The 24,321-nt window shown below is 35.0% G+C and overlaps 1 protein-coding gene across 5 annotated transcripts in view; it reads left to right on the top strand.

Annotated features, from left to right (window-relative positions):
• LOC113005309 (DNA ligase 4) overlaps nucleotides 1-24,321 on the top strand; it is a 139,716-nt gene that overhangs the window by 76,528 nt on the left and 38,867 nt on the right. For 4 of the 5 annotated variants that reach the window (XM_039451249.1, XM_039451250.1, XM_039451248.1 and 1 more), the window contains one exon: nucleotides 17,559-17,816. The exons of the other annotated variant lie outside the window; for it this stretch is intronic. In XM_039451249.1, the coding sequence (XP_039307183.1) occupies nucleotides 17,559-17,816 (258 nt within the window). The remainder of the gene's footprint in view (nucleotides 1-17,558; nucleotides 17,817-24,321) is intronic. 5 annotated transcript variants of the gene reach the window in all.

The following is a 24,321-nucleotide window of genomic DNA, read 5'->3' as shown; positions in this document are numbered from 1 at the left end:
GGACCCGCCGGTTGGAGAATATACAGATTTTTGAATACAATAGTATAAAAAGAAAGGATAGAAGGAGAAAAAATCAAAGTAGTTTTGAATGGAAATAAAATTGAAAAGAGAAAGGAATTGAAGGTGTTTGAGAATATTAAGATTTTTAAAAAGAGGATAAATAAAATTAAGACATTAATTAAATACCAGTTTAAAGGTCTTTTCTTAATAATGGGCGAATATTACATATTTTGATATTTTCTGTCATAAAAATAAAAGATTCACTAATAAAATATATATTTAAGTAAAATTTCTTAAAAATGTTAAATGAAGATAAAGAAAAAAAGAGGAATAGAATAATAATAAAAAAAAAGGAGGAAGGATCTAAGGAGTGTAGAATGGAAATAAAATTGAAAGTAGAAAGGTATTGAAAGTGTGTTGGAGAAAGTTAAGATTTTTAAATAAGAAATGAATAAAATTGAGACATCAATTAAACATCAGTTTAAAGCTTTTTTTAATAATGGGCCTATATTACATAATATTTTGATATTTTGTGTCATAAAAATAAAAGTTTTACTAATAAAATATTACCTATTTTAGTAAAAAAAATTTTAAATATGTGAAATAAAAAAAAAGGAGTAATAAAATAATGTAAAAGGGAAGGAAGGAAGGAGAAACGATCGAAGGACTGTAGAATGGAAATAATATTAAATGGAGAAAGGAATTGAAGGTGTTGGAGAAGGTAAAGGTTTTTGTATTAAATAATATAAAAAAGACGGAAGGAAGCAGGAAGGATCGAAAGAGTTTAGAAAGGAAATAAAATTGAAAGAAGAAAGTAATTGAAGATATTTAAGAATGTTAAGGTTTCTAAATCAGAGATGAATAAAATTAAAAATACTATTAAATATTGGTTTGAAGGTTTTTTTTTAATAACGAGTGTATATAATGTGATATTTTTATAATTTTTGTTATAAAAATAAGAATTTCTCTAATATAATATTATCTCTTTTAGTAAAGTTTTTTAAAAATGTGTATTAAAAAGTAAGGAAAGAAGAAGAATAAAATAATATGAAAAGAAAAGGAAGAAAGGAGAAAGAATTGAAAAAGTTCAGAATGAAAATAAAATTGAAGGAGGAAGGAATTTATGGTGTTTAAAAACGTAAATATTTATGATTAGAATAATATCTAAATCAAGGAAGAAAGGAGGAAGGATCAAAGGAGTTTAGAAAGAAAATAAAATTGAAAGAGAAAAGAAGTTGAAGGTGTTTGAAGAGGTTAAGGTTATTATTTTGTTCACCCTTTTTAAATCAAGGGTGAACAAAATTTGGAATTCTATTAAATACTGGTTCAAAAGTTTTTTTTAAAATAATGTGTGAATATTATTTGATATTTTGATAATTATCATAAAAATAAAAATTTCTCTAATAAAATATTATCTATTTTAGTAAAGTTTTTTAAAAATTAGTATTAAAGATGAAAAAAAGTATAGAACTACAATAGAATAATATAAAAAAGAAGGAAGGAAGGAAAAGGATTGAAGGAATTTTGTATGAAAATACAATTAAAAGGAGAAAGGAATTAAATGTATTGGAGATGGTAAAGATTTTTTAATAGAATATTATAAAAAGGAAGAAAGGAAGGAAGGAGGAAGGATCAAAGGAGTTTAGAATTGAAATAAAATTGAAAGGAGAAAGGAATTGAAGTTGTTGGAGACGATAAAGATTTTTGAATAGAATAATAGAAAAAGGAAAGAAGGAAGGAGAAAGTATCGAAGGAGTGTAGAATGGAAATAAAATTGAAAGGAGAAAGTAATTGTTCGTGTTTGAAAAGGTTAAGATTTTTAAATAAAGTATGAATAAAAAAAAATTAAGACATCAAGTAAACACCAGTTTGAAGGTTCTTTTCTAATAATGTGCTACTATTACATGATATTTTGATATTTTGTGGCATTAGAATAAAAATTTCTCTAATATAATTTTATCTATGTTATCTGTTTATTTTGACAAATTGTTTAATTTATTACGTGTATCACGGATCCTGCAATATAGACTCTAATCCAACATGTTTTACGTTGATCGTATTTTTAGTTATTATTCCCATATCTTCTCAAGTTAATCATTTATTTTAAATTATTTATGCCTGTTTATATAAACAACACAAAGATCTCTTTAAAATTTCTGTAGTAATTATCTTCTTAAATAATTATTGATACAATTAATATTTAATATTTTAAAATACTAAAATTATTAAAAAAAGTTTATAAATAATAAAATGCAAGCACCCAAATGTATTAATAAAATTCTAGCTCAATGAGTTCCGAAAACACAAAGATATAAATGGCGAATTTATAAAATCCAATTGAAGAAATATTCAACCATTTTAAAAACCACAAATATTTTTATCTGTATCTTAGAAACAATTAATATGCTATTTTAACTTGCTTAAATTAATTAAAATTTTATAAATTTGTAATTTTTGTACAACACTCAATATATGTAAAATAAAATAATCTTTGAATACCTATATTATATAAAGGTAAAGGTTTGTAAATAAAGAACGAAAGAAATTAAAAATGCAATTGAACGCGAATTTGAGGATTTTTTAAATAATGGTGGAATATCATGTCGTGTTATAAAGTTTTGTGTTATAGAAATGAAAATTTCTTTAATCGAACATTATCTCTTTTAGTAAAGATTTTAAAATATGTGCAATGAGGGTAGAGAAACGGAGAAATATGAAATAATATAAGAAAGAAGGAGAAAGAATTGTGAGTTTAAAATAAGTAAAAAATAGAAAGCAGAAAATAATTAAAGGAGGTGGAGAAGGTAAAGTTTTAAATAAAATTCGAAAGAAATTAGGAATCTAATTTTACACAAATTTGACGGTTTCTTTAATAAAGGATGCATATCATGGTATATTAATATTTTGTGTTTTAAGAATTATTATTTCATTAACCGGACATAATCTTTTATAGTAACAATTTTAAGTGTGAAATAATGTAAGGAAGAAGGAAGAAGAATTGTGAGAGTGTAAAATAGAAAAAAAGTAGAAAGTAGAAAGGATTTAAAGAAGACTGGGAAATGCGAAGATTTTTAAATAAAGGACAAAAGAAATTAAAAATGCAATTGAGCACAAGTTAGAAGATTTTTTTAATGACCACGTATATCTCAGAAAATAAAATTTCAAATGTGAACTTTTCATTGTGATATCTCTGTCCATAGAACACGGATAGAAAATATAAAAACATTTTCATTACAAAACTTTACCTATTGTTTGAGAGTATTTAGAACTTGATCGATTCAAAAGTTATTGAGATATGATAATCTCGTGTGCTTGGAAGTTGATGACTTGTGTATAACATTTGTTTTTAATACAAAAATGCAATCATATCACGTGCTAAGTATAAACGTTATTGTATATTAAATAATTATAAACTAAATAATTATAACATGTTTAAATTTTAAATTTTGTGTAGATTTTAGTTATATAAAAAACATAAAAGAGTTGTACATATGGGTATCAATTACAAGAATGTGATATTAACGTATACTACTATTAATGATAATTTTAGAGACATTTATCCTATCAGGAAACAATATTTTTTAAATATTTAAAAAAGACATTATAATAAAGAATATATATATATATATATATATATATATATATAACATTTAAAAAACATTGTCTACTGATAGGGTAATAATAAATCAAATCATATTCTATTTTTATTTAATCGTAATCTGTCATCAAGAACATGATCTGTTATTTGTCATCGTGAACTGTATTATTCTTAATTATGAATGTGTAATTTTTGAAATTCTTATTATTTATATTTAGTTATATGTAAACATGAAATTAAATAAATGGCGCGCGTTTAGCGCGCGCTTGTGTTATTCTAGTAAAACAAAAAATAATAGAAATCTTAGAATATTTCATAGTTAACACATTTAAAAATTTTGAAAAAAGATGTAGACATTCAAAGTATTTATGAAAGTAATCCAATTTTTATGAAAAAATCTGAAAAAAACTATAAAATTATACAGATATTCTGAAAAATTATATAAAAGTAATCTGAGAAAAATTTTTCAGCAGGGGCCTGTAAGTATCACTTGGCACTGCTCGGGCCGCACGCGCGGGTGCCAGCCGAAGCAGCTAACGAGCGATTAGTATATTACAAGTTCTGTCAGTATGAATGCACTTAGGGTAGAACGCTGTAACAGTCATTAATATTCACTCTATATGTATAAATAAAAAAGCTCGCGCTTGCGAGCCCAGCGATTAAATAATTCTGCCCAATTTCTTGATAAAATTGAAAATGACTCCAAACTTCTTCCACTTTTCATCTTTCAGAATATCAAATACACTCTCAACTCTATCCAGTCCTCTTCTACTTAAAATGTCTCCCATTCTCATTCTCCCTTTGTAGCGATGGCAACGTCACACCACGTGATCGACGTGATGAGTATCCTCATACTCGTATCTGCAATCACATCTTGCATCTTTTATATACCCTTTTTTTGTCAAAGACGCATTTAAATTATAATGATTTGCTCGAATACGATTAATTAAAATTATAAAGTATCTGTCTTTATTAAATGATTGGAACCAGGGATGTTTGTTATCTTTATCATAAAAATTTTCAAAATATTGAATACCCTTAAATGTAGCTTCCCTAATAATTTTAAATTGTGTATCATTCCAAGATTCCTCCTTGAACAAACACCTATAATCGCTAATAAGAATTTCAATAGAAATATCCACAGGCTCTCTAGCACCTGATTTTGCGAGTCAATAAGCAATCTCATTACCCGTAATTTCATAATGAGCTGGGATCTACGTAAATAAAATTTTTTTATGAAAAATGTTTTGAAACGATTATGTACTTTTCTGATTTCAAGTATGTAATTGTTATGGTATGCACTCAGAGTTTTATTAGCAATAGCTTGAAGGACAGATTTTGCATCTGTGAAAGTAATGAAATTATCAAAAGAATTGGTTCTATTCTCAGTAGTTTTCATAGCGGAGAGGATTGCTTTTGCCTCTGCTGTAAATATAATGCATTGTTTAGGGAGGTTAATATAATAGCCTTTATCTTGCTTTTCGATAATAATACCCGTGCCCACTGATTGAGCTTGCGGAGATTTCGAACCATCTGTATATACAATTAATGTATTATCAACAAAATTACATTTATTTTTAACTTTACAAATCAACTTTTTGTCCTTGGTGTCATAACCCTTAATAGAATTAATATCACATTTACGCTATTTACCTGTTGCTGTAATAGAGTGTCCGAACTCAATCTATCTCAATTATGTCAGTAATCGCTCTGTAGTCAAGCTTCGAAATTTCGAAGGTGTCCTGCTTACTGCCCAATTTATTGCCTAGACGACGTATGTATTCCTACGCTTTACAAATTACACTCTTAGTAAAAATTGAGCGTTTCTATATCTTTCAAATATTTTTTTATTTTTTATGGCATCTAAGCTTTCCTTAAGAGTGTTCTCACCATATTTGTATGTTTTACTACAAAAATTTTTTGCTAGTATCATCGCTCTATCTCTTAACAATACAACCTTAGATTCCACGATTATTTGGTGTACTATTTCTATAGCCAAGAGCCGTTCGTATTCCCAGAAATACGCATCTTTCTAGTTTAAGCTAACATAAGTAGATTTTAAATTCGGAAAATAAATGAACAAACCATAGTCCATAACCGATCTTACTAGACTCTTATACAATATTAAGGCAGTATTTACCTCAATTCCTCTCGAAACATTACTGAGATATTTCATCAAATTATTAGCTTTATTAACTCTACCTTTTATATCCATAATATGTTTGTTGAAGTAAATTCTATTATCTAGCCAAATTCCGAAAAATCAGGCTCTTTGGCTATTGAAAATATTTGTATTTTTAATATTGATATAAAGTTTGTTGTCAAAGAATCCTGATTTGGAAAATTCTACCAAATTTACTTTCTGCGGAAACAAACTGAGATTTAACAGTTCCAGATTTTGAGCCACTCTGTTAACCGCCTTTTCCAGATTACTTTTATTATTTAACCTGTTAGCGCATTGTACATAGATCGTAATATCATCTGCAAATTGCACAACCTCATTCCTTAAATTATTTGTTATCTTATTTGTGTGAAGCGCATATAGAATAGGACTCAAGACCGCACTTTGAGGCAAGCTCTTATTGACTAAACTGTTTTCTAGGCACTGATTATTAATAACAAAAGATGTAATACGCGGCTCTAGCTATCTCACAACAAAATTGTAAATGCTAGTTGGGCAGTCTTCCTCTCTTAATTTAGTAATGTCAAAATTCACGTTATCATAGGCTGAAGACACATCTAAGAAAAAGCTCCCAAGGTGTAGTTATCGACTAAATTAGAACTTCTGATATCCGATATCATTTTAGTCAGATTCTCCATGCACGATCTACCGCGTCTGAAACGATTTTGCATGAATAATTTTTTCTTTCTTTCTAGCCACCAAATTATCCTTTCATTCACTAACCTTTCCATTAATTTACCGCCATACGATGATAAAGCAATTTAACTTTTTCTTGTCTAATTTTATCTATAAAAATAACTTGATCATTTTTTCAATCTGACGGGATGATATTATATTTCCAAATTCTATTAAATAAATTCGAAAGCATTCCCCTATCAGCTAAAGACAAATTCTTTAACATCCGATAACCTACATCATCTAATTCAGGTGCTAAGTCTCTTTTAAGCATTCTTAGTGCACGCTGATACTCATTCATATTAAACTCTGAATTCATAGAATTGTTTTCTATTGTATGTTTAGACAGCTTATCTTTAATTTCTAACCTCTACCCATGGAGGGGCACGTTCCTCCATAGTGTTTTTGATTTCTTGTTTTTTATCTTCAGGAATTTGTTGCCAGGAATTCCATGAATTTTTTTCGTACGTTCTTAAATACTTTCGTTAGGTTCTTAAATACTCTCATTGTATTCCATACGTAACTCATACTTGTATGTTTATTTAGACTATTACAAAAACCAACAAAATCAGCTTTTTTTTACTTTTTTGGCCACAGCTCGACATCTTTTGTACTCTACAAAATCTTCGAGACTACCAGTACGTTGCCAGATTTTTAACTTTAATTTTCTTTCTGCTATTACTGCCGAACATTTGTCATCATTTGACTGAGTGTCTGTTATTAATTGATGAATTATTAGTTTGTGATAATTTGTGATTATTTCTTAGAGTCTTTATTGTCAAAACGGCGGTCTTTTTAATAACATCGGTAAAAAAAGAATAATCCTCCTGTACTTTCATTTCATTTATACCGCCAAATCTGTCCTTAATCTTTTCCAATTTTAAGTTTGTTGAAGATGGGTTTGAATAACGTGGATACTTGAAGAAAATAGCACGAGGTCGGTTTCAAATAAGAAAAGCGTGTATTTCAATCTTTGGTCACATGTAGAGAGAGAGAGATCACATTTTTAATCGACTAGAGAGGCGGTGCGGTGATAGCAAGCGCTCACCGTCTACAGCGCCATACGGCGCCACCGCTTAACTGCGTAATGGGGCGTTTACATGACAACACCCCAACTTATCGTGAGTTACAATCTAAAAAAAGAGAACTTAAAGAAACAATGCTTAAGGCACATTAATATCACTGGCCTGATGAGCCCTAGTGACTCATCCAAAGTTAGGACGATGATCAGTTGAAATGAAAGACCGAATTGACTCTTTGGCTCACGATATTCTGCAGACCTATACGTTGAGCGCAGAACTTCTGGCCTGTCACGCCTTTGGTGAGACAGTCGGCCACATTTTCGGCAGTCGGAACGTGCAGCAACTCAATAGTTCCGTCGATCGCCTTTTCGCGCACGTAGTGGTGTCGCGTATCAATGTGTTTGGTTCTAGCCCGAAAACAGTCCGTAGCCGCGATGTCCAGCGCACTCCGATTGTCACATTCAAGGCGGATTGCCTCAACTTCCTTGAATTGCTCGTGGAACTGCTTTAACCAGACCGCTTCCTGCGTGGCCATTGCCATGGCCATGTATTCTGCCTCGGTTGACGACAGAGCCACCGTTGATTGACGTTTGTTGAACCATGAGACACTGCCAATGCTCATCATAAAAACGTATCCGGTGCATGACTGGCGGGTGTACACGTCCGAACCCCAGTCAGCATCAGCAAAGCCATGGAGTTTCAGGTTGTTGGAACGACTAAAATGAATCGAATGATTAATTGTTTCCTTCAAATACCTGAAGATCCATTTGACGGCGGTCCAGTGAGCTTGTCCGTGGTTTGTGTTAAAACGGCTCATGTTCCCAACAGCGAACGCGATATCTGGTCGCGTTCCTTGAACTAGATACAAAAGACATCCTACAGCCTCTTGATAGGGAATGTTGCTTGTGTCTTCCCCTTCCTTCTTCATGTTGGTCGACAGTTTTTCATTTGGAAACGCTGGGAGTCGGCACCGGGTTAGCAAATTCCATTCCGAACCGCATCAACATGTTCTTGATGACGATTGGTCAATCGCTATTCCGTTGTCCACGTACGTTATGTTGATTCCAACGCACGTTCGGGCTTGGCCCAAGTCTTTCATCTTGAAGTGAGTCCCCAATTCAAGTTTCAGGCGGTTCAACACTTCCTTATTCCGCCAAAAAAATAGAAAGTCATCGACGTAGATTGCCACGATGAGTGATGTGTCCTTCGTGTGGTACACACATGGGTCCATTTTCGATTTCTCGATCGCAAAACGTTGTCCAAAGCGACGTTTCATTGACGGCCACTCTGCTTCAGACCGTATATCGCCTTTTTCAACTTACACACACGACCACTTCCGTCATTATACAAAGCCGGCTGCTCGATGAAGATCTCATCTAGGTCGCCTTGGAGAAATGCGGTCACCGCGTCCATTTGGTCAATTTTCATGTTCCATTTTACGGCCAGTGCGATCAAGAAACGAATCGAAGTGTATCGCACGACCGGTGAGAACGTCTTGACGTAGTTTAGTCCGTACTTTTGAGAACACCCCTTGGCAATCGGGCGAGCCTTGTATCGCAACACAGACCCATCCTCGGCGAGCTTTCTCTTGCATACCCATTTGACCTTGAGTGCTTTTCTGCCCTCGGGCAGTTCCTCCAATGTCCACGTTCCGTTGGCTTCCATTGCTTGCATTTCCTCGTCCATTGCTAGCTTCCAGTCAACAGCGTGCGGTCCAGCTAGCACCTCTTCCGCTGTTTCAGGCTCGCCAGAGTGTTCGACCTCTTCCGCTTGGTAGATGACGTAGTCTCAGAGTCGCTCAGGTGGCTTCGGGATTTGCCGCGATTTCCGCAATGCCTCTTCCGCAAACTCGTTGCCTTTGATGTTGTTAACCGGTGTACCCGCAGCCTTACTACCCGCAGCGTTGTTGACTGCGGCCCCAACTGTTTTTGGTTGCTCTTCCGGCTTTTCTGGAATGATCTCGACATCATCATTAATAAAATGTTTGACTATTACCTTTGCTTTCCGAGGTTCCAGGAACTCTACGTCACGGCTCACTAAAATCTTTCCGGTTTTGCCGTCTAGGCACCGCATTGCCTTCTGCGTTTCCGAATATTCGACGAAAACCAACTGCTTCGACTTTGGATCGAGCTTCTTCTGGTAGATCTCGGGGATAAGCACCATCACGGAGTGCCGAAGATTTTCAGATTCGATACGTCAATCCGCTTTCCGCTCTATACTTTCTCTGGGACTTTTCTTCCAAGCGAACGGTTCACCGACCGATTGACGACGTAGGCGGCCATGTTCACTGCCTCACCCCAAAAACGTTTCTCCAATTCCGCATCAATGAGCAGGCACCTGCCACGTTCCACCAGCGTCCGGTTCATACGTCTCGCTGCACCGTTCTGTTGGGGGGTGTAGGCGCATGACGTCTCGTGGACGATTCCAGCATTTTTGAAAAAAGCGTTGTTGGCGCCGTTCACGAACTCAGTTCCGTTGTCGCACCTAATGCGCTTGACTCGTCAATTTGTTTGCTTTTCTACCATCTTCACGAAGGCCTTGATGGCGTCGCTCACCTCTGTTTTCGTTTTCAGAAAATAGACGAATACCTTCCTGGAGAAGTCGTCGATAAATGTCAACAGATACTTGACTCCTCCACTGGATGTCACTTCCATTAGCCTACACAAATCCGTGTGTACCAATTCCAGGTTTTCCTGGCTACAATTGTTCTTAGGAACACAATTATTATGTGGGTATATATGGCACTCCTCGAACTTCTTGAAGAAAATTATACTCTTTGGGATTAAAATTCTTGTAATAATCCACATGTTTTTTTCTATTTGCTGCTAACATTTTTTCTTCTTTATTTTTAAACGATTCGCGAATTTTTAATTTTTCGTTATAGTTTTGTTCACTTTTATAACGAGAAGGTCCAGGTACACTATTCATATTCTCATTTGCTTGATTAGGTTTACTATTTACCATTATCTTTTTTAATTTAGGGCATGCACTCGGATTTGTATATCTGTTGTAAGCTCGAGAAGAATTTTTATCGATCGTTCCTTTTATTAATTTTTCCGCCTCCTTAAACAAAATATTATTATATGCCATAATCACTTTAATTTCTTTGTTTTTTTTTAAATACCGGATCTAATCCCTAAATGTAGATTTGTAGTCACCTTCGTAATTCTTACAAGACATTGATTTAGTACATTCTCGTGACAGTTTTCACCGCATATAATTACTTTTAACTGCATTTTTACAATATGCTTTGATATGACCATAAAACAATTGAAACATTGCGTAACCCGTTCAATATGCGGTCTAATTCTTAATTTACACATAAATTATCGCATATAGTGAATTTATCTTTAAGTTTTACACCCTTTATAGTAATAATAAAATTATCTGTGTTTACAATCTTATGTTTATTTTCAATTTTATCCCACTCTTCTTCTCATCATTTTAAATTTTATAATATCATCCCTGTCAATTATATTATTCCATAATTCCGGTATATTGTAAGGCCAATCGGCAATTACACACCTACAGGTAACTCTCTTTCTATCTATATTGCCCACAAGCCCTTTATCATCCATTTTCTATAACGTATCTAAGCAAACGTTAGCATTTTTTACATTCTTAAACGATAACGCAAGATTAAATTTTTGCATAAAAAGATCTTCAAGATATATTTGGTTTTTATTGCACCACACAAGAATTTTAGTGCGACTTTTCATCTTATTAATTGACTTAGTTTTATCTTTATCTATAACTTTGATTGAAATTTTACAATCTTTTTTAGTTGAAGAATAAAATCTATTAATGCTAATACCGAATAAATTATCCTGTATTGATTTATTCAAAAATCTAGTATCTCTAAGACTACCATTAACAACAAAATATGATTCGTTATTCGTTACTTGTACACAAGATTGATCTTGATCTGACCTCGAAACAATGTTGGTGTTTTCCTTCTTATTTGAACTGTCTTCTTTCGCTGCTCTGTCGCTCTGTAATTGGTCGACTCTGTCGTTTAAATCTTTCGTTCATTCCATAATACTTGAACCGTCCTGTGAACTATTTTCTACAATGACTTTTTTAATTGACTTTGGGTTCTCCGGATGAAATTGTGAATTCGTCTCCAATCGTTTTTCTTTTTCTCTTCTCAGATAAATCTTCTTCCTCTTCCATAATCTCCAGAACTGTCGCAAAATGCCAAGGACTCGTCCAGAACTTGCAACAAGATGATACTTTATTCTTGTAGTGTGGTGCTAGCATGCAAACTTAAAAATTATGTAACAATTCCGCTTTACGCACGGGCGGTAAAATAACGGAGGCGAGAGTGCGTGAGATTGCCAGGAGAAAATTAGTTATCAACTTGATTTTAGGTGAAAATATATACAAGATTTATTGTAAAATAAATCGTAATGGAATACAAAAGAAAAATAAACATAATATAAAAAAAATAACAGAAAGCGGATAAAAGCGAACGCTATAAGAACGGAAAGCCGAACGAACAATTCGCGGAATTATATACAGATGCCCGGAGATTTAAATCCGGAGTTGTTTACAAAGCAGGTGCCTAGCGGCGTTGTACGCGTGCACCGGCAAGTTTGCGTTGTTTGGCGATCACCTGAGAGGCTATAAATAGCCTCACGCTGTTTATACTTCCTGAGCGCTTATAGGCCGGATAGCCATGCGGGCACGGTGGTATCGTGTGTCGCGAAATCAGGCCTGATCGCGGACCGGCGCGACGCATGACAGTTAATACTGCTGATAATTCCGGCGGGTGGCAACGTCCACGCCAAGAGCATTTGGTAGAGGCGCGGAATCCTCGCACCCCTGGTCGTGCAGCGTTGCCGAGAACAGGAATTGGAGCATGATCCTAGGGAGCAGACAAGATTGCTTGCCCGAGCCTAAGTTCGCTTGAACCCGAGATACTTGAAGGAAAAAGCGGAAAGGAACGGTCATGGGCAAAGAATACTTTGCGGAAGCCAAGGCGCTTGACTCCTTTTCTGAACCTGGGTGGCTTCTTTTGATCGAAACGGATCAGGAAAAAGAGAGCCACGAGATGCGCGCTCTCGTGGCTTACATACCCGAGCTCGGTGGTAGGGGAATGCTTGGGAAACGGTTGGAAGCTCAGCGGAGCCAGCATCCCCGCCACTCGAGATCAGGCACGGCGAAGCGGCGTGCTCTCGAAGAGATCGACGACGACTGTGCATGCGCGCTGAGATTGCCGTTGCGCGGATGCTTTGTTCGAACGCGCATCTCGTGGATGTGAAAAAAATTATCGCGCCTTGTCGCTGCTGTCCGGCGGATGTTCGGCCGGATAGCGTGGGACGATGATCCGGGGGGTGGCGACAAGGCGGTTTGTTACAATTATAAAACCATAGTTAAAAACTAGAACTCTCGACGAAACCTATAGAAAGCTTTAGAATTATTGAAAAATGCCAAGAACTTGTCTAGAACTCTCAATATGATGATACTTTACTCTTGTAGTGCGGTGCCACCGTGCCGATTTAAAAATTGTTTAAATATATATATAGGTCGGAACTATTAATGCAATCTACTGAGAATTCTAGAACACTTCGAGAACTATAGAAGTCTATAATCAAAAACAATTTTTTCGAAACTTGAGATGCGGACCAAAAAGTTAAAAAATTTTTTTTTAATATTTAATGACTAGAACTATTGTTTATTCTTATTGAGAACTCTAGAACTCTTTGAGAACTATAAAATTTCATAATTAAAATCAATTTTTTCGAAACTTGAGGTGTCACGCGAAGTTGGCACCTCATATTTTCAAATTATCATTTTTAATGTTATTTCGACGAAACTATTGTTATAAACTATCAGGAACTTTAGAATTATTAAGGGTGCAAATGGAACTTTCATAAAAACTTGCAGTGCAGAAAAATGATGTTCTAACTTCACAGAGACGTTTGTGAGGGTAGGAAATCTGTCACATGGTATAGAGGGACATTAAGAACGTGTAAATAAGGATAGTAAGTCTCACACATACACGCACACACGCGCGCGCGCGCGCACACACACACACACACACACACACACACACACAGGGAGGGGGGGTGCAAGGGGGTGGGCCTACAGTCGGACACTGTGGTGTCCGATTGTTTTTGTGCGCATCTGAGACCTTCCCTGGTCAATCATAGCAAAATCAATCGATAGAGGAGAAACTTTTTTCCACCTAGCCCGAATCTTTTTTTCTCATTCTGTCTTCACACAGTAAGCGTTCGAAATTTTAGAGAAATTTTCAATATGTGTTTAAGGGTTAAAAACTTTGTTTTTTTATAAGCAAAATAAAGTTTATTTTATTACAAATTTTACAATGTACGATAAAGTTATGTTCCGACATTCCCATTTTTTCAAAAATAATTAAAAATGTCAAGTAATTAACTAATAATAGGCTAATAAAAGTAACCGCAGTTGTTGATGTGTAGAAAATAACAATTTTATAATATTAACTTAAAAACGGACGTTTCGACTCAGTTTCGAGTCACCTTCAGTTACAATTTCTTCTCTCTTGAGTGTAGTTACATAAGTTTGCTTTTGCGACGTGCTCCCCGGCTGGGCAATCTATCGGTAGGATTGATTAGGAACCACGAACAATTTTTATGGGAAGATTAATTTTCGGCCACTTCGGTGTCTTTTATTGTAATTAAAAACGTCTCTACATGCACCCGTCCGTGCACTACGGAAGTATCTCTCTTTAATTTTGACGAGTCTTTAATATGTTGTAGTACAGATAAAAATAAAGAATACGTATTTTCTATATGTACCCAATTTCACTTTTAGAGAGTGAAACATCCCTTTGAAGAAAATCTGTTTATTTTTCGAAGCGTATATCGTCAAAACTGTAAGAAATAGAAAAGAATGTTCTAATTCAAAGATTTTGCTCATAAAATAAAATAAAAATTTTCAAAAAAGTAAGTGGTGGGAAAAAGTGTAAAAAAAATAAATAATTTTTTTATCACTGTTATAAAACTCTTCATGCCATTTAACTTTCAATGAAAAAAAATTTTTTTACATTTTTCCCCTTCGCTTACCTTTTTTTCGAAAATTTTTATTTCTTTTTATAAGCAAATTCTTCCAATTAGAATATTTTTTCTCTCAACTATAGTTTCGACGATATACGCTTCGAAAGATGAAAACCGATTTTCTTTAAAAAGGTTTTATCCTCTAAATGAAAGTGAAATTGGACACTTATAAAAAAATATGTGTGCTTTATTTTTATCTGTACTACAACATATTAAAGACTCGTCTAAATCGGAAGGAGACACTTCCACAGCGTACGGACGGGTGCGCGTATCATGCGTATAAAAATGTTTTTAATTATTTTTAAATGGGAATGTCGAAACATAACTTTACTATAAAACGTTAAATTTGTAATAAAATAAGATTTATTTTGTTTATATAAAAAATATAAAAATTGTTATAGTCTAGCTATAACCCGGTGTATAGCAACCGCAAGCAGGTTATCATGCTCCGAATAAAAATACTTGCAAAGCATTTTTGTAACACGAGGCAACTAGAAAGCTCGAAAACCCGAAAACCCAACGGTCTACTGCCGAAATCGTGTTACGAGAACGCTGAGCACGCAGAAATAATTGCTCCAAGCACTGGCTTAGCGCAATCACTTTAGTTACTTTAGTATAAAGACGCCGCTCGACAATCAAGCGACGCAATACCAATTACGCATCTATACGTTACGCATTAATCCGTTAAGCAATATTCAAGAAACAACCAGATACATCAGAAGTCACATACACGAAGAAGCAATATAAGTAATCCAGTCGCACCGACAAGCGTACACTCTCGTTTCGCTCGAGATATCAGCGTTGTAACACGAGCTTACGCTTATGAGTGACATCAGATATTACCGAAATATACACATTCATTCTAATCGGATTCTTTCTTCTGTGAATCTTCTTACCGGTCCTTACCCCCTTCATGGCATCAATCGGACTTAAGTCCGACATCGTACGCGCAGACGTACAACAAAATTTAAAAAAAAAAGGTAAATAGTGGGAAAAAGTATTAAAAAAATTGTTTTTAAAATTTTTCTTTATTACTGTTATAGAATACTTTTCAACTTCAATTAGAACATTTTTTACTATCTCCTATAGTTTCGATGATATACGCTTCGAAATAAGAAAACCGATTTTCTTCAAAGAGTTGTTTCGTCCCCTAAAAGTGAGTTCTGGCACGTAAAAAAAAATACATGTCACTTATTTTCATCTGTACTACAACATATTAAAGGCTCGTCGAAATTGGAAGGAAATACTTCCACCTTTTTCCACGTTAGTATCTGATAAGAGTGTTTTAGATGACTCTCGCATGGAATGTAGAAAGATCCAGATTCGAATCCTGGCCGAGATAATATTTTTTGCTACAAATTCTTTACAGTTTTTAATTCTTTTCAGTTTGGATAAGAAATGGATCATAGAGATGCTTGTATGCATCCAAATTATTAAATTGATTAACAATTTATTTCAATGATATTGCATTTTTGAATTTTGTTTAAAGTTGCGTTTTAAATTCAACAAGTATGCGACGCGTGGGATCTTGTAAATATTTATAAATTTACTTATAAAATTATTATTGAGCACTAATAATAAGATCTGTTTTTGAGCGATATAGCTATTCTCGTTATTTAAATGTGATATATTATACTTTCCAATTATAGGATATTAGGATATCATTTATATTTTTAAAAATTTTTATCTATAATTTACTATTATTTTAAGATTTTAAATCTGTGAATCTAGATCATAAAATTATAGAGTTGGATGAAAAAAATAACACTTTTTTAGGTGAATAGAAAAGCTTAGGACATACATTGTATGAGACCTTCTGAGAAAGTATTAAATTAGAGATATGTTTTTGGACCAATAATGTAACAACACAATGATATAATAAGAAAGCCTTCTTTGGTCGTAGCTAGATCTTATTATCTGCTTATATTTATTCGTGTGATTTTATATACTTTGAATTTAACCAGAATAAGCGCCGAATTGTTTTTTTGGTTGTAACACAGCATGTCGAATAAGAATTAGTAATATCACAATTTTTATTAAATTAATTAATTTAATATAATAATTGATGCTAATTTGCATCTATATACCCATTCCCCTCTGAAAAAAGAAGTGTAAAGAAATTTATTGCGAAAAATAACATCCCACCCAGGGTAAAATCACACGAATAAATATAGGCACTAAGATCTAGCTACGACCGAAGAAGGCTTTCTTATTATCAAAGTAAATGCTGTGTATGATAAAATATGAAAAAGCATATTTGAAAAGAAATATCTGATAAATGAGGAAAAAATTGTAGAAAACTTATAGCTTTCATTACACTTTATGAATATTTATAACTATTTATGAGAAATCAATCATTCTATAAATAAATACGACATATTATCTGAGAAATTATGAGATATCTTTTGACAAATTATAAGAAATTACATGAAAAATTATAAGAAAATTCTTTACTAGACACAAGTTTCCTTGTTTCATGTTTTTTGAGAAAAATATGATCAAATTTGAAAAATTTCTCATAAGTTTTAATGAAATTATTTTGAAAAGTTATGAATTTTTTAATATCTTATTATTGGAAAAAAATGTAAACAAATATTAGAAAATCTGATCAATTTTGCATAATTTTTCATGCGATCATTTTGAGAAATTATGAAAATTCTTATTTTATGTTTTTTTTTAGAAAAGTGTAAGAAAATGTTTAAAGAATTTGAAAAATTTTACATTTTTTATGTGATTGTACTAAGAAATAAGGTTTCTTATTTCATATTTTTGACAAAAAGTATAATAAAATCTAACAAATTTGTTATGCCTTATAAGATCGTTCTAAGATATGAGATTTTGGGAAAAAAAGATAAAATTAGAAATACTGAAGAATTCCTCATAATGTCTCATAAAAAAATTGAAATATAGTGTACATATGTATATTTATTTTTTTTTATTTAACAAGAAAAGTACGGATCAAGCAATTTATAATTAAAATGCTATTGATTGTGATATGGACAAAATCAAAGATGACCATCCAAATATATATATTTTTACAGTATTCTGATAATTTAGTCCAAGATATAGATCTCATTATACTTGGCGGCCATTATGGGGAGGGCAAATATACTGGAGTAATTAAAAGCTTTATGATGGGCGTTGCTGATCTAACGAGCAATAAAGAAGAAAATCCATCTAAATTTTTTTCTGTCGTATCCGTGAGCACTGGAATAGGAAACGAAATGTTGCGAAATATTGAAACAAAACTTACACCATATTGGATCAAGGAACAGCCTGAAAATATTATAGGTCCTAAGGTAATTAATTATTATAATTCATAATCTATACAACATAAATAAAAGTGATTATATAAAAAGCTCTTCGAAATTGCTTCAAATCAATATCAAAATGATGAAATATCGATGTTTTAATAGAAAATTTATAATTTTTTTATTTAAGAGTCGTTAATGAATAGAGGAGAAGAGGGTAATATGGCACTCATTTTTATTTTATTGAATAACTTTGTTTATAATTAATATTTTCTATTGAAACTTGAACGATTACATTTGTTACGTCCAGAATTCTCGAAATAAGTCTCTCGGGTCGGTTGGCAGGTAGAGACTTAGAGAAATAATTCGAGCGAGGTAGGAAGGACGGAACAAGCCTAATCTCTCGCACACATGTCTCCGGGCGAGTGCGACGAGTCGAATGCGTCAGGTGAGTCAGAATGTAGGTCAGGTGTCGAGGATGACGACCTATGACTCTCATTCAGACTCTTGCATTCGTGTAGTCCTTATTTTGCGTAAACGAATCGAATCGCTTTTACGCGGGATCGGACTAAGTGCAATTTTATCGGAGCGGGAATTAGAGGTGATTGAAGTAAAGAAAAATGATTGAGACTAAGAATTACAATTTATTTTAACATAATAAAAGAAATAACCAATTACAATGATAGGTGATGACTAAAAGGATAATTATTAATGTACAAATAATATTTTTGTTAGTAGAAAACATGTATAATAAAAAGAAGAAAAATCTTATGTTCTTAATAACAAAAAAATTGTAATTATAACTTAAATTCTAGTTGGTTATAAGTGTGCATATGTAGGTGTATTTTATGATCAAGGAATTTTTAGTTATCCAGGTAGGCTTTGGAGCGAGTCGAAGATTTCTTCAAATTTATTGAGTACTCTTCGATTCGCTTCGATATTTTCATTTACTATATTCTCTACCTGTTCGGAAGTAAATAATGAATCGGAATGCGGGTTTTCTTGGGGAAACTCTAGCGCGGGGGAATATGGATCTTCCGGAGGTCTTCGAACAGGTGAATCGGAATTACGATAAAAAAAATCGGGGGAAGGTGTAGGAGGAAAGTCTGTAGGAGAAAAGGTTGAATCCCGAGGAGAGGCTAAGGGTTCTGCAAAAGGATCGAAGGTAGAAGACGGTGACCCTGGTGGTTGTTTAAAATCTGGTTCTACATGAGATCCAGGAGAGTAAGAGGGGGAAGGATAACGACAGGGGGAAAAAGAGTGTGATTCAGGGGACGGATTTGAGACTGGCGGAGATGAGTCGGTCGGTTCGTCGGAAGTACTCAAATTAATTAGAGCGTTAGGTAAAACAGAAATTTTTGCTCGCTGTTTGCGTAATTTACCGCAGAGCGACAACGATGCGCCAAGCCTCCGGAGCTTCTTATTTCGGCGATTCCGACAGTTCTTAATGGCTCTTCGAGTTTTATGGTCAGGGACTCGCTTACGCACTAAAATGAATTTGAGAATTGAGGCTACGTTCTCTCTTTCTTATAAAGGGAAATAAAATTTATATTATAACTTCTTGAAAGAAGAAAAAGGGAAAGCAAAAGAAAAAAAGGTTTGAATTAATAAAAGGAACAGAATTCTTCGTTTCCGCTGGAAGCAAAGAAAACTGCGAATTCAATCGAACGGGATTTCGATTGTATCCAGCAGGGAATAAAGAGAGTCGTGGACCCAATCGAAAGAGCTCGATTGTATCCTACGGGAAATAAAAAGAGTCGCGGACCCAATCGAAAGAGCTCGACTGTATCCTGCGGGAAATAAAGAGAGTCGTGGACCCAATCGAAAGAGCTCGATTGTATCCTACGGGAAATAAAAAGAGTCGCGGACCCAGTCGAAAGAGCTCGACTGTATCCTGCGGGAAATAAAGAGAGTCGTGGACCCAATCGAAAGAGCTCGATTGTATCCTACGGGAAATAAAAAGAGTCGCGGACCCAATCGAAAGAGCTCGACTGTATCCTGCGGGAAATAAAGAGAGTCGTGGACCCAATCGAAAGAGCTCGATTGTATCCTACGGGAAATAAAAAGAGTCGCGGACCCAATCGAAAGAGCTCGATTGTATCCTACGGGAAATAAAAAGAGTCGCGGACCCAATCGAAAGAGCTCGACTGTATCCTGCGGGAAATAAAGAGAGTCGTGGACCCAATCGAAAGAGCTCGATTGTATCCTACGGAAAATAAAAGAGTCGCGGACCCAATCGAAAGAGCTCGATTGTATCCTGCGGGAAATAAAAAGAGTCGCGGACCCAATCGAAAGAGCTCGATTGTATCCTACGGGAAATAAAGAGAGTCTGAGAGTAATAGAGGGAGAAAAGGAAGGGTAGTGCGATAATACTGAATATATGAGTGTTTTGAAAAATATAAATCAACAAAACAAATATCTTATGAGAGAGAGAAGGTAGTCTTATGAAGAGTAAAAATAAAAAAATCAAAATAATGGACGGCTGAGACTTACTGTTGGGTGAAGTTTGAAGGTGCGAACGATTTAGTGGTTGGCAGAGCGGATTCAGCTTACAACGGCGGACGGTTGGTCGACGGTTGGCACTCAGAGTGTTCGGATCTCACAATGCCGCGTCGAATTTAAGTACGGTGAATACGAATCCGAACGTCACAAACTCGGACATATAATGTCACGGAATGTGCGCCGGATCGAACTAGAGTGAATCGCGAAGCGAAAAATGAGCGATTGATCAGAATGAAAAAAAAGGTGCGGTATGTGCCCGTAAGTGACTGTAAATGATTGTAAGAAAGTAAGTAAGTAAGTACCCGCGGGCTCCGGAGCTCCTTCCTTTTATACCTGATTCTGCCTATGATTTCTATGGGATTTTAATCCGCAGGTGTACTGCTTCCTATTGTCGTCCGCGCGCTACTTTTTAATTGTACGACAAGTGTTTCGTGTTGATGGGGTCAATCATCCGCCAAAATCGGCACGTGTCAAGGATGGACCAGCCGTATTGACTCGACTTTAGTGTATCTGCGCGGTTAAGGTAGATCATCTTTTCGAAATTTTCGGTTGCTTGGCTGCATCGATTTCGAAAGAAAAGAATTGTTACTCCACAGGACGTAACACATTCATCAGAGTTGTTTAACAGATTCTAGACTCAAATTAATGAAATATTTATTATTTAGGACGTGATTTATACAAATCTAATGCACTGCATAATCGGTGGAGGAAAAAAAGTGGTTGTAATATGGCTATCCATAAAAATAATTTTAAAAAATTGGTTTAGTTTAAAAGAAACACAGTATCTTGTTACAAAATTATATTTTTAATTGTCCATTGACAATTTGTTTAGAATTTTCCTGTGTTCAGAAACTTTAGAAATACCATTAGAAATTACACATTAAAAATATCATTTTATCCCTTGTTTAACATTAAACAACCAGCTAAAATGATGTCTCTAATGTTTCTAAACGCCGCTCTAAACACCAATTTCAATATAAAAATTTTGCTTAAGAGAATGCTAAAGTAACAGAAGAACTTCCTCGACGTCGATACTGCAAATCACTGCAGATTATTTTTCGAGCCAAACCAGGCTATCGCTTTTTGTCCATCACATAAATGTTTTTGTTTTTCGATTATTTTGCCATCTGCAAAAAGACCTATCAACTACTGTTGAGGACCATATTGCTCTGTTTATGACAGTTCAGTTTCGCTGAGCGAAATATTTATGTGGTAAAAGCATCAGCATATCTTTTTTGTTAGGCGTTTAGTCGTAATTTCACATGGTCAGTGTTACTTGTGCATATTTTCTGAAGTGCGCTTTACTATCATTTTGTAAGTACGAGCTACACAACTTCTGTATTAAGATAAAGTTAACCTCAGGTGACGGCTATACGAGTGAATTTTTAAAGATTTATTAATTTTAAAAAAATTAAAAACAAATACTATTTGAAGGCTCTTATGAATAATAATTAAAATAAAACAAGACGAGCTAAGGAGCCGTGCTGGGTGTTGTGCGCCAAAAACAAACAAATGCCAAATAAATGTAAACGTGTCGACCTTTAATCAATGGTCTTCTTCAGTACAAGAACTTAGATTCGAATATGAAAATGCGACATCCGCTTACAAAATTCGTGATATGTTGGAAACGCCGTAGTCTAAATGATAATCTCGAGGACCGTGAATAGATATCGTTTTCGGAACATGATCTATGAGTTCCGAAAACTACATCTTGTAAGAGGTTAATAAGAATGTCACAATACAGTGGGTCACGTCCACCGCGTCGCGAACGTAATGACATGTGGACCATAGACCGCGATCGCACTACATTGCGACCGCGCTTGTATATACATTTCTGTAAGATTGTACCTATTGTCCATCTCGCTATTAAGATAACCAACCGACGCCTAGTAGCACATAGTTCTGTATAACGGTAGACATTATTAAAGAATATATATGCTCTTATTAGAAATCCACGCACATAATATTTCATCCGTACTGACCGCCTTTCCTTCTCCCGCGACGAACCATTTTCTCGGTTTCGCGTCAAGATTCGACGAGTTGATCCGTGCGCGGAAAGTCAGTAAATTACAAATCAGCTAATTGTCATTTTATATCAATGTATCTTACACAAACTCCCGATTCATGAACTTTGCGAATAAAGTTATATTGAACATTGATATGTTTTGTACGTTTATGGAACATATGATTTTCGATTAATGCAATCGCACTTTGATTATCACAATACAAATAAGGTTGTCCCTTAAAACTAATGAGTTCTCTAAATAGTGTCTTTAACCATTTAACATTTTTTGCTCTCTTATTTGCGACGTACTCGGTCTGCTTGGTTGTTAAAGTTATATTATTCTGAAGTCTGCTTGACCAATCGATTGCTTTACCGGTATATATGCTCACTTGTTGTAGACCGATCAGTCTTCCAATCTCCAGCAAAGTCAGCATCAGAATATGTTTTAAAATACTTTCGACAATTTGACTTAAATAAAACAGACCAAAATTTACAATTCCTTGTAAATTGCGGAAAATGTGCTGAACTTACGCCACACTCGGCTTTCAGTTTTTATACAATTTTTTATTTATTCACGTCCCAATATGCACTTGTTCAAGAAAATTTGTACCATGAGTGTTTTTTTGTTTACAAGAAACTGGAGACAATGGTCCTATAATACAGAAAGTTGATGCACTTATTGTCGAATTTGGAAATGTCATCGTCAAATGCTCTTGGTCAGAAAAATTAACTATAAATATTTATAGAGATTTCTTAAAAGAAATATTGAAGATATATGTAATAAAGGAAACCTTTTTATTAATAATAATTTCTTGGAGTGGTCAAACAAGTTCACCAATCCGACACATTTCCAAATTCAACAACAAGAGCATCAACTTATTTTTGTATTATAAGACCAAAGTCTCCAATTTTTTGTAAACAAAGAAACACTTTTGGTACAAGTTTTCCTGAACAAGTTGTAACGCTGGTACTTTTCGGTGCTGCGGGATTATCAGGATACTTTTCGGTGCGGCGGGATATCGTGATCAGTTGCTCGGATGTGCTCGCCGGATGCCAGGGTTTTCGGTAGTAATAAGAACTCTGTGTTTTGGGTACAAAGATACAACCGTAAAAATATATTTGTCAACTGTAGTTTGAATACACAAATAATAATAATACACTAGAGTGTTCGTTTAAATAATGATCGGACCCGCGCAAAGTAAATGAACGACGACTGGTCGGGCCGGACAAAATATAATTCACTACGCAAATTAATACTTAATAAAAAAAAATGGATTCGGATAGCTAGAGAAGCTAACGGACGGACTCGTATTATGCGCTATGCGCTCGGAATTAATAATTGGAATGCTCGGTTAACAGTGATCGGACCCGCGCAAAGCAAATGAACGACGATCGATCGGGCCGGACAAAATATAATTCACTATGCGAATTGATACTTAAACAAAGAACGGATTCGGATAACTAAAGAGACTAACGGACGGATTCGTATTACGCGCTATGCGTTCGGAATTAATAATCGGAATGCTCGGTTAAACCATGATCGGACCCGCGTGAAGTAAATGAACGACGATTGGTCGGGCCGGACAAAATATAATTCACTACGCGAATTAATATTTAAACAAAAGAACGGATTCGGATAACTAAAGAGACTAACGGACGGACTCGTATTATGCGCTATGCGCTCGGAGTTATTAAGCGACGTTGCCGTGCGGCGGCAAACTCCGATGACCGTGAAACGAGCCGTGATTGGCCCGTCCGGTGACCGGTTGCGGTCGCGGTATCGACGGTTCGCGGCGCGACGACCGGTTTTGCGCTACGCGAGGGTTGTCGACGGTGGCGGCCTGAGTGGCCTCATCTCGCGAGGGTGTACACCCCGTGAGGTACGGTGCGCCGGACACGGGGACGGTGTCGGCGGGATTGGTCCCCGAGAATGCCCGGGGACGTGCAGAACGGACGTATCGGATTGGCCGAGCATACCCGGCCTCGGGAACGACGAGAATCCCCGTCGTACGGTGGAGCGGATCAGATTGGCCGAGCATACCCGGC

This window comes from Solenopsis invicta, chromosome 6 (genome assembly GCF_016802725.1).
Source record: "Solenopsis invicta isolate M01_SB chromosome 6, UNIL_Sinv_3.0, whole genome shotgun sequence".
NCBI classification, from domain to species: Eukaryota; Metazoa; Arthropoda; class Insecta; order Hymenoptera; family Formicidae; genus Solenopsis; species Solenopsis invicta.
This window is presented reverse-complemented; position numbering and strand designations above follow the sequence as displayed.